This window comes from Bos javanicus, chromosome 18 (genome assembly GCF_032452875.1).
Source record: "Bos javanicus breed banteng chromosome 18, ARS-OSU_banteng_1.0, whole genome shotgun sequence".
Classification (NCBI taxonomy): Eukaryota; Metazoa; Chordata; class Mammalia; order Artiodactyla; family Bovidae; genus Bos; species Bos javanicus.
This window is the reverse complement of record NC_083885.1, coordinates 62,478,221-62,489,056: the sequence shown is the minus strand read 5'-3', so window position 1 is coordinate 62,489,056 and position 10,836 is coordinate 62,478,221. Positions and strand designations below refer to the sequence as shown.

General features: G+C 61.3%; 1 protein-coding gene across 3 annotated transcripts; it reads left to right on the top strand.

The window, feature by feature from the left end:
• The first annotated feature begins 2,724 nt into the window (after positions 1-2,724).
• On the top strand, positions 2,725-10,253 carry KMT5C (lysine methyltransferase 5C). 3 transcript variants are annotated; one of them, XM_061389285.1, is made up of 9 exons: positions 2,751-3,075; positions 4,729-4,988; positions 5,161-5,326; positions 5,692-5,801; positions 6,576-6,739; positions 6,861-6,880; positions 8,469-8,605; positions 8,690-8,790; positions 9,066-10,253. In XM_061389285.1, exons 2-9 carry the CDS (start codon positions 4,879-4,881, stop codon positions 9,569-9,571), a joined length of 1,314 nt encoding a protein of 437 aa, XP_061245269.1. In that variant the 5' UTR covers positions 2,751-3,075; positions 4,729-4,878; the 3' UTR covers positions 9,572-10,253. The 3 variants fall into 3 exon arrangements, with proteins under 3 accessions (XP_061245266.1, XP_061245269.1, XP_061245267.1); XM_061389283.1 differs by having other exon boundaries at positions 8,690-8,850; XM_061389282.1 differs by having other exon boundaries at positions 2,725-3,075; positions 8,690-9,407.
• Positions 10,254-10,836: the final 583 nt, after the last annotated feature.

Below are 10,836 nucleotides of genomic sequence, written 5' to 3'. Positions count from 1 at the left end.
CGCTGTGGTGACTTTTCTGTTGGGGAGCACCGGCTCTAGAGGAGCAGGCTTCAATAGCTGCGTCACGTGGGCTCCATAGTTGCAGCTCTCAGACTCCAGAGCAGTCTTAGTAGTTGTGACGCTTGGGCTTAGTTGCCCCGCAGCATGTGGGATCTTCCCGGATCAGGGATCAAACCGATGTCCCCTGCATTACAAGGCAGAGTCTTAACCCCTGGGCCCCCAAGAAGCCGCATTTTAGCTATTTGAAAGTATGCAATTCAATGGCATTATGCACACGCACGGCACTTGGCAACCATCACTGCTCTCCAGTTCCAGAACTTCTTCATCCAAAAAGGGAAACCCCGCATCTGATATCAGTCCCTCCCCATTCTCCTCTTCCCCAGCGGGGGGCAATCATGGATCTGTTTGGGGGTTTTGTTTGGTTGTTTGTTTTGCTTCGATGTGGCATTGGGGATCTTAGTTCCCCAACCGGGGATTGAACCTGTGCCCTCTGCAGGGGAAGCACAGAGTCCTAACCACTGGCCCGCCAGGGAATTCCCCGAATCTGCTTTCTGGCTCTCTGTCTTTCTGTCTATTCTGGATATTTCATAGAAATCGAATCACTCCATATGTGACTTTGTGTCTGGTTCGTTTTACCCAGTATGATGCTTTTAAGGCTCATCCAAGTTGTAGCGTGTGTCAGTGATTTATTCTTTTCCCAAGGTGTCTCTTTTGTCATCTGTGGGTGGAGAACAAGCTGGATCCTATCTGGGCAAGGTAGCAATAGGGGCTGAGAGTACAAGCTCTATGATTTGATGGTCAGTTACATCCCCTCGGAAAGCCTCAGTCTGCTCATCTGTAAAATGGGGTAATAGCCCATCCCTCGTAGAGTCAGACATGACTGAAGAGACTTAGCTCACAAGCATAGGACTATTTGCAAAGTGACTGGCATGTGTTAAGAGCTCAGTAAACTATTAGGTACTGCTGTTCTTCCATCTTAGGGGTATGCTGTAATCAGTCAGACCAATCTCCTACAGTTGGACATTACGGTTTTTCCTATTTTTTTGCTTTTTCAACAAATGCTGAGACAAACATCTTTAAATACTCTAACACTTTCCCATTATTTCTTAGGCATAAAACCCTGGAAGTGGCATTGGTGGGTCAAAATTTTATTTGCATTATGAAATATTTCTGACATGTAGAAAAAAACAGGGAATATAGTGAATTCACAGTTTCCACCTGCCGGCTTAGAAAAAAATAATTGAAGGTAAGAATGTCCTGAGTAGCTTTCCTGACTGCATTCCTTCCATTCTCCCCCAGGGGTCGCCACTAGGGCACCCCCACCCCCACCCCATGTCATACCCAGGCAAGTTTGCGTTTTATTACATGTCCACACACAACTCCTGTTTCTTTTTTTTCTTTAACTGTATGCATTCGACTCTGTAAACTTCTGCAACTAGCAGCATGCTTTGGGATTTTCCAAGCTGATATACCGAGTGCTGGATCACCCACTTTCACTGCTGTATAGCACTCCCCTATGTGAAGATGCTGTAGGCAGTGCTTAGTCGCTCAGTTGTGTCTGACTCTTTGCGACCCCATGGACTGTAGCCCGCCAGGCTCCTCTGTCCCTGAGGATTCTATAGGCAAAAATACTGGAGTGGGTTGCCATGCCCTCCTCCAGGGGATCTTCCCAACCCAGGGATCGAACCCAGGTCTCCCGCATTGCAGGCGAATTCTTTTACTGTCTGAGCCATCCTTGGCGGAAGGGGTGGGGGGGGGATTTGCCTAAGTTGGGGGTGTCTCAGATCTGAGGTTAAGTCCTAGTTGGGGAAGGGACAGTAAGAACAGAGGGTGAGGGCCTGGAAGCACAGATGAAAGACCCTGGGGAGGGTGTTCAGGACGATCTCTCAAAGAGGGGTTCTCATTTTATAGATATGAGCCTGAGGCCCGTAGAGGGCAAGCCACTTCTCCACAGTCACAGAAGGACTGTTTGCAGAAACCAGCTTCATACATTCATTCCTTCAGCACAAATTAACGAAGCACCCATTCCAAGCTACACATTGTTCCAAGAGCACAGAATATTTAGCAGTAAACAAAACAAAGACCGCCTGCTCCAAATGTGGGGCTTATTATTCTGAGCGTAATTATGATGAATTGCTAATTATGTTTGCCTCTAAGATTGTAGCAGGAGGGTGATCCCTATTGGGGGCGTCGGGGGGTGCCCCATGAGAGCGCCCCATGAGTCACGGCTTTCTCCAAAGCCCCCACTTCCGTCTTTCTGACCGATTCACCCAGAGTGTTATTGTGGATAAGGTGATCTAGAGCGGGGAAGGAAAGGAAAAGCCCTTTGTACCCGGCAGGGTTGTCAATAAAGTTTTGTCGCCTTAGCAACCGCAGGTCCAGCCGAGTTGGGGGTAGGGGGGATGGAAAGAGAGAACAGAAGTGCGCGCGCATTCACCCCCCTTCCTGGTCCGCCGTGGCTTTCCTGCTTTCTCCCTCTGGTGGCCGAAGGTTTCGCCAGAGAAAGAGAACAGGGAGGGTGTTACCCTAACGGTGATAGGCGGAGACCTTAGCCATTGGAAGCATGAGTCGCTCCAAGGCTAACCAATCACACTCGGGCTCTGTAGCCGACGGAACACTCCCTCTTTCCTCTTGTACCCAAATAACCCGACGCAAACCCGAGTTTCTCCCGGAGCGACAGCGCTTTCGGCCAATGAGGGAGTCAACTTCTGGTCGTGGGCGGGGATACGTCTCCATGGCAGCAGCGGAGGGACAGGGCCGGCAGCCACTAGGTGCAGTTGGCGGCGCTTTGACGGCAGCGCGGGCGTGGCGGGGTTCTGTAGGGGCACCGAAGGGGGGCAATAGGGGCGGGGCAGAACGGAGCCTGACCAATGGGGCGGCGCAAGCTTCTCGGCAATTGAAGAGTGGCGGAGACGTTGGCCAATGGGAGGCCGTAGTGGCCGTGGCGGGGAGGGCCCGGCGGGGCTAACTGGAGGCGCGGCGACCCGGTCTGACGAGAGCTGGAGGAGGCTGTGGGAGGTGGTGGCAGCCGCGGCGCGGGCGCCTGAGGAGGAGGAGGAGGAGGAGGAGAAGCGGGTGAGGGGCGGCGCGGGGCCCGACCTCTGAGCCCCTTCTCGGCCCCCGCCCCGCGCCGCCTTGGCTCCCGGTCGTCCCCAGCCCCGTCTGTTCCCCGGCCCGCCCGCCCCTCCTCATGTCCAGGCGCCCACGTCTCCTGGCCCTTCGGCGAGCCTCAGGCTGCTCTCGGTGCCCAGCCCCTTCCCTGTGCTTCCTCCCCCAGTCCCCGCTCTCGCGCTTCAGGCCCTTCCCTGGACCCTCAGCTTGCCCTCTGACTGCACTCCCGTCCTTGGCCCTCAGGCGCGTCCCCTGCACTCTCGCCGCCTGCCCAGGCCCCTGGAAACCACCCCAGCCCAGGTCTTCCCCAGGCCCGTGTCTGCTCCCCCCAGTTTTCCTCAGCACCTCAGGCCTTTAACCTGGGTTCTCACTACCTACCCAGGCCTTACCCTGGAGCCCGGGCGCGCTCCTCGCGGCTCTTCAGGGTTCCTTCCTGGAGCCCCAGTTCTCCCCCTGGCCCCGTTTGCTTCTCCAGCCCCGTTGTGGAACCCCTGGACCACCCTCCTCTACCTTCCCAGGACCCTTCCTGGACCTCCAGGTCCTTCTTTGCTTTCGCGGGACCCCTCGTCTCCCTGCTGACTTTTCCTGGGGTCCTCGCTGCGTCCCCAAGCCTCCCCGCGGGCAGCCCGGGCCTTCTCCCTCCCCTGGCTTCTTCCCTGTGGTGTCCGCATTTTGCCTTTTCCCCCTCGCCCCTCTGCAGCTTCAGTTCCGTCCCAGCGCCGTCCCGCAGCGCCCCCTCTTTATTTTTCCTCAGCCTTCGGGTCTCTGCCCCCTTTCCCAGCCGCTGTAGCTCCTGGCCTCTCTCCAGCGCCCCTTCCTCGCAGTCCCCCGTCGACTCCCCGAAGCACCCTGGTGTGGGTGCCGGGCAGGCCTCCGCCGTCGGGGTTAGGAGGCTTGTTTTGTTTTCGTTTTGCTAATCGCCGTCCTTCTCCCGTGTTTTTTCTGGGCCTCCTCTGCCTCTCCACAACGTTCCTTTTCTCTCCCCCCTCCCCCCGCTTTGTCCGCGCCCCTCCCCCGGAATCCTTGGAGAGAGAGCAGGTGCTGGAGCCTTCCTCGGCTTTCCCTCCCCTCACCACCCCTCCTCCTCCAGACTGCCTGAGGTTTCACCCCGAGCCTTCCGAAGAGGGCTCCCGAGGCTGCTGGGGAGGGGGGTGGCGGCCGAGGCCGGGAGAGTGGGGGTGGGCTGAGGAACGAGCGGTTCTGGCCGGGCAGGAGCTGCTGCTGGGGGCCCCCTGACTCCCACCTCCTGCAGGACTAAGCCTTCAGGGTTATCCCAGACTGCCAATTAATCAGCCTTCCCTGGTCTGTAGGGACCTTTGCGTGCCTGTGCGCGCGCGTGCGTGTGTGTGTGTGTGTGTGTGTGTGTGTACGTGTATATGGGAGTCCTAGGGAAACTGCGTGCACACATGGAGTCTGTGAATGTGTGTGTGTGGGCAAGGAGGGGGGAGTTGTCATAAGTGGTTTATATCTGCGCTCAGGAGGCTGCGGAGGTGCAGCTACTAAGGATGGTGGCTGGCATTTCTTGGGGGGGTCTCCCCAGTGTCAGAAGCACTTGTTGCATTTCGCCTTCACTGAGAGCCCTGCGAAGTCAGTACTGCTTCTCTCCCTGCTTTATAGATGAGGAGGCCAAAGGGCCCACCCCAGGCTCACAGGGCTCACAAGTGGCAGAGGGCAAGCACACACGTGGGATCCCAGCGCTGCGCCCCCTGCCTCGCTTTCCCCACCCCCTGCCGCAGCCACCAGAGGCAGCATGGTGCGTAGGGCACCATGGGGCCCGACAGAGTAACCGCTAGAGAACTGTGTGAGAATGACGACCTGGCCACCAGCCTCGTCCTGGACCCCTACCTCGGCTTCCGCACCCACAAGATGAACGTCAGGTGAGGCGACCCGGGGGAGGGTGGACCCAGGGATCTCGGGACCCCTGCCCTGCCACCACCACCCCTCTGCCCCATCCTCCTCTCAGCTCCCAGTGGGGGTGGGGGTGGGGCCTGGGAAGGCCCACAGGGAATAGGCCAAGGCCCTGGGACCCAGGCATGCCCTCTCCCCCAGCCCCGTGCCCCCCCTGCGACGACAGCACCACCTGCGCTCAGCTCTGGAGGCCTTCCTGAGGCAGCGGGACCTGGAGGCTGCGTACCGGGCCCTGACGCTGGGAGGCTGGATGGCCCACTACTTCCAGAGCCGGGGCCCACGGCAGGAAGCTGCCCTCAAGACCCACGTGAGGGAGCCCTTCCCTTTCCTCCCCTTGGCCCTCATGTTCTATCTCCCCTACCTGTCCCGGGCCCTCCGCCCTGTTGGGCAGACCCTCCGCACAGCCCCCCAGGACTCCCTGACTTCCTACCCACTGGGACCATCTGAAGCAAGGCTCAGAGACCGCTAGGACAGGCGCGCTGGGGGGCCTCTGAGATGGAGTCTAACCTCTTCATTTGACAGATGAGGAAACTGAGGCCCCAACAGGGGAAGTGAGCTCCCTGAGGCCACACAGTGAGTCAGTGGCAGAGCAGGACTAGAACCCAGGAGAGAGAGGGCCAAGGACGACCCTGCCCCAGCTCCTCACCCCACCCACCCCCTCACCTCCCCCAGATCTATCGCTACCTCCGCGCCTTCCTGCCTGAAAGTGGCTTCACCATCTTGCCCTGTACCCGTTATTCCATGGAGACAAATGGAGCCAAGATTGTGTCAACTCGCGCATGGTAAGAGGGCAGGACTCGCAGCCCAGGCCTTACAGGAGGCATCTTTCCCCGGGGACTGCTGGGAGAAGACACTCCCTCTCTTGTGGAGGAGACCCAGCACTGCGGCGACAGAGCCACGAAGATGTCGATGTTGAGAGAAAGGACGCGGGGCTTGGCCCCCAGGACCCCCCTGGCCTACCACAGCCCTCTGGGAGATGAGACCCCCCTCCAGCGACCCAGGCTTCCCCGGGCTGCTGGGAAAGGACTGACCTTGTGCCCAAGCGTGCACTGCTGTCCTTTATCTCATCTCCACCAGACCCCCCCTCCTCAAGTAGCAGTCACTGCTGGGTACGAGGGCAGGACAGTGAGCAAGAACAACACTGCCCTCTGCTTGCAGTCTAGTGAGAAGGGGGGTGGTAGTGGTGCGCGCTCACAGGGCTGACCACGGTTGCACAGTGCATCCTGAGCCTGCCTGGGGATTTTGAGAAGAGGCTGAGACCCACAAAATGACTGATGGGTCTAGTGAAGAGCCTGGGTGGCGGGGGGCTTCCAGGCAGGACTGGACCGCGGGAAGCTGAGGCAGTGGGCGCCAGAGGAGCCGAGAGTAGGACAGGATGCACGCCAGGCATATGTGGGTGTAGGGCAACAGTGTGACTTTCAGAGACGTTTGGGCAGTGGAGCGCGCTGGCCGGCATCAGTTCTTCCCACAGGAGGCCTGGGATGAGAGGCTCCTGTCCCCAGCGCTGGTGGTTGGGGAGGTACTCACTGACCCACAGCGAGCCGGCTTCTTGGCAGGAAAAAGAACGAGAAGCTGGAGCTGCTGGTGGGCTGCATCGCGGAGCTGCGGGAGGCCGACGAGGAGCTGCTGAGAGCCGGGGAGAACGACTTCAGCATCATGTACTCAACCCGCAAGCGCAGCGCTCAGCTGTGGCTCGGCCCTGCCGCCTTCATCAACCACGGTAGGGGCGGGACTAGGGGCCGACGCGGGGGTGGGGGCGGGGGCGGAGGGGCGTGCCCCAGCTTTTTGGCTCCTCTGACCCGAGTCTCTTCCCTCCCCTGCACCCCCACAACTGGCTCCAGACTGCAAACCCAACTGCAAGGTGAGACCTGGAGGCCCCCACATCCCGGGAGGAAGGGGCACGTGGGGAGGGGCTTTCGGGTTAGTGAAGAGCTAGAAACTGTCGGGGGTCTCCCTACCTGACCGTGCAGCTTCCCACCCGTCCTTGCCCGTACCCGGAGTGAGGAGGGGGCTCTGGTAGAGTCACACTGGGACCCAGTCACACTGCCACCTGCTGGCTGCAGTGCCCCGTCTCCAAACCTTGGCCGGGGGCGGGGCCGGTTGAGGGGGAGGGTGGTGGTGGGCAGACCCTAAATGCCTCTGTGCCTGTTGCCCGGCCTCCCAGGCAGAAGCCCCTGCAGCTGTGATGATAGCAGGAGGTGAGGCGGGGGAGGCCCCGGGGGTGAGGTCAGAGAGAGCCTTGCCCTCCTGGAGATCCAGGGCTCCTCCTGATAGGAGGCCCTGGGAGGCAGAGGGAGGCCCCCCTGCTCTGTGTGTGTGGAGGACTGAGTGCGTGGGAGGGAGTTGAAGGGTGACGCCCAGTAAGGCCTTGAGCGTCTGCCCTACAATTGTGGGCCTCCCTGGCCTTGGCCATCCTCCAGAGCCCCCCACGTGAAGAGGTTGGGAGTCCTGGCTCCACCGCCCGGGCCCAAGTTTCTCTTCTCAGATGGGAAAGGATGAGAACTTGCCTGCTGGCACAGCTGTGAAGGCCACTGAGTGTCAGTGTCCTATAGGGCTTGGAGCACACACAGTGGGTAGGAGGGAGAGGAGGCAGGGCTTGGTGAGGGGGGTGCCAGCCCCCTCGTGGTGCAGAGCTGAGGCTGTACCAGTCAGAGCCAGGCACTGGAGGAGGAGGAGAGTTTTCCCAGGTGTTGAGGGCGAAGGGGCGCACGCTAGGGCATCTCAGATGGGGCGCCAGGCTGGAGGGCTGGGAGGCCGCGGCACGGGGGCTCCCCTCGTGTGTGAGCTCAGTCACCCCATGGCGGCTCCCGTGGGGTACAGGCTGAGGCTTGGTGGGTAGCCCAGGGCAGGGAGGCCCTGAGGGGCCGGCTCCAGAGGGTTCTTAGGCACGGAGGGAATGTGGACACCTGGCACTGCCTGCTCGGGAGACGCCGGCCAGCTGTCCTGGCGTCAGGCAGGCCGGTGGCCAGGGCCACTCCCAGGTGTGTGTCAGCCTGGGACGAAGAGACCAGTGGACAGATGGACAGGCGGGTGGGTGGGAGTCCTGCCTCTCCCAGAGGAGAAACCTAGAGGCAGGAGCAGACAGATGATGGGGGGTGGTGATTCGGGACTGGGGCTGGGGTGGACCCGGGCCTGGAGAAGGGGAGATGGCAGAAGCAGGCGGTGCGGGTCTGGCCATCGAGGAGCCAGGGGATGGGCCGGAGGGAGCGGTTTCTGTGCATTGCCAGGCCCGGTTAGGTCATCGTCCTGCAGGGAGGGCGGGAGCCGGCAAAGCAGGGGGGGATCAGGGAGCCAGTGCTGAGTGCAGGCCCTGGGCAGGGCGCGTCCCGGGGCTCGGCCCCTGCCCATCCCAGGGGCAGGCCGTGAGGCCAGGGGCCCAGGCCAGGCCAGGCAGTGGGGGCGGGGAGCCAGGCCACCCCAGGGTGGGGCGCTGAGCCTCTGGCCCCCAGTTTGTGCCTGCAGATGGAAACGCAGCGTGCGTGAAGGTGCTCCGGGACATCGAGCCAGGGGACGAGGTGACCTGTTTCTACGGCGAGGGCTTCTTCGGCGAGAAGAATGAGCACTGTGAATGCTACACCTGTGAAAGGTGGGCCGTGGTCCTTGGGGCCGGGAGCCGGAAGTGCGTCCTCGGGGGCCCAGCCCTCCCTCCTCACCGCCTTCCCACCCCCAGGAGAGGGGAGGGCGCTTTCCGACTGCGGCCCAGGGAGCCCCTGCCGCCCCGACCTCTGGACAAGTACGAGCTCCGGGAGACCAAACGGCGGTTGCAGCAAGGTCTGGACGGGCCCCGGTCCTGTGCCCACCCACCCCCGCCGCGCCGGGACCCCTTCTGCGGTGAGCACGGGGTGGGCGCTGTCCGCGGGCCCGTCCCCTGTCCTGTCTTTGCCCTCTTCCTGTCGTCCCTCCTCCCACGTCACTCCCTGGGTCTGTCCCCTCCGACGACCAGGAAGAGCCTTGGAGGCGGCCAGCCTGAGCAGGAACTGTGCACCCTTGCGGGAGCCCTGCTCACGCAGCTGCCCTTTTCTCTCCCCTCCCCCGGGCCTCCACAGCCGCCTGCCAGCCCCTGCGCCCCCCGCCCTGCAGCGCCCGACTTGATGCCTCACCCCTCTGGCTCCACTGGCTGCCTCAGCCCCAGCTCCGGGTGCGTCCCCGGAGACGCCGACGCCTGCGCCTGCAGCCCCGGCAAGCCCTGCCGCCTCCGGTTCTCCCAGCTGCCCACGTCTCCCTGCACCGGTGGGGAGGCTGCGGCCCCCACTGCCGCCTACGGGCGGAGGCCCGGGTGGCCTTGGTTCAGGGCCCCCGCGCCTGCTGGGCCCCCCAGCAGGACTGGCACTGGGCCCGGCGCTACGGGCTGCCTTCTGTGGTCCGTGTGGATCTGAGCCGTGTGGTGCCAGCCCTGCCTGCCACTGCCAACCCTGCCCCCTCTGGGACCCCAGGTCCCGTCCCTGTCCCCAAGCAGGCCCTTGCCTTCACCCCCTTCTCCCCACCCAAGCGCCTGCGGCTGGTGGTCAGCCATGGCTCCATTGACTTGGATGTCAACAGCGATGGGCCATGATGGGCTGGACAGGGAGGCCTGGGCCCGGAGAGCAGGATGTCCTTCCTGGTCCCCTCCTGCCCAGCTTCTCGGGGAGCCACCTCTAGAAGGAGCTCTTGGACCTCTGGGAAGGAGTTGACCTTCGATTCCAGCACAGCTTTGACCTGGGGGCAGGTTGGCTTGGACACCCCCAGGGATCTGACCCCTGATCCTTTGTGACTGCTGATCCCTGAGCCACCCCCACCCTGGCAGGGAGCCCTGGCCACTGCCCCCCACCCACCCCCCACCCCCCACCGCCGCCCCCGACCCCAGCCCGGGCCCAGGGCTGAAGGAGCTGTTCCCTGCCCACCACCTTTTGCCCAGGGAGCAAAGCCATAGGGGCAGGGCCACCCCGCAGGCCTGGGGGAGGTGGGGCTGGCTTGGGTGGCCTCCCTAGACATTGCCCTGTGGGGGAGGGGTCAGTTTGCTCTCAGTCTGTGACTGTCTGAGTGGGGGATGAGGGGGGTTGGCCAGGGGCTTGTCCCCACCACCCCCGTGGGTCTCAGGGAGGCCGGGTGCGACCTCATCTTTCTCATGGTGCTATCCCTGGTGCTACTGGGGTGTGGGGGGTCTCTCCCCTCCCCCACACCAGAATGGGATATGTTGGGGGGTTGGAAGCACTTGAACTTTTTATTTTATTTTATTAAAACGTTGTTACAAGCAGCGTTCTTGAAAGCATTTCATTTTGATTTATGTTCTAAAGAGATGTCCTTTGGGACGGTGAGACCCTACGCCTTGCTGGGGAGACCAGACTCTGGGCCCTATAAAGCTTGGGAGGGTGAAAGGACAGTGGACTCTGAGGATGACCAAGTACAGAGGCAAGAATCACACCACCGAACAAACTGTGCTCATGAAGAGTGCTTCCAGACCCATCGTCTCATGCAGGAGGGGAGTCTGCCCATTTTCCAGATGAGATAACTGAGGTCCAACAATTAGAGTGACTCACCCTGGGTCACATGGGGCCAGATCGCCCTTGTCTGAAGTCAGAGTCCCTCACGTGTGTCATCTGGGTTGGCCTTGCCTGGAAAATCCCGTGGATGGAGGAGCCTGGTAGGCTCCAGTCCATGGGGTCGCTAAGAGTCGGACACGACTGAGCGACTTCACTTTCACTTTTCACTTTCATGCATTGGAGAAGGAAATGGCAACCCACTCCAGTATTCTTGCCTGGAGAACCCCAGGCACAGAGGAGCCTAGTGGGCTGCCCTCTATGGGGTCGCACAGAGTCGGACACGACTGAGGTGACTTAG

Coding starts and splice junctions, on each gene's coding strand:
- KMT5C (XM_061389282.1), top strand. CDS start 4,879: ATGGGGCCCGACAGAGTAACCGCTAGAGAACTGTGTGAGAATGACGAC. Junction 4,989..5,160: donor ACCCACAAGATGAACGTCAG/GTGAGGCGACCC, acceptor CCTCTCCCCCAG/CCCCGTGCCCCCCCTGCGAC. Junction 6,881..8,468: donor ACTGCAAACCCAACTGCAAG/GTGAGACCTGGA, acceptor TCTGGCCCCCAG/TTTGTGCCTGCAGATGGAAA.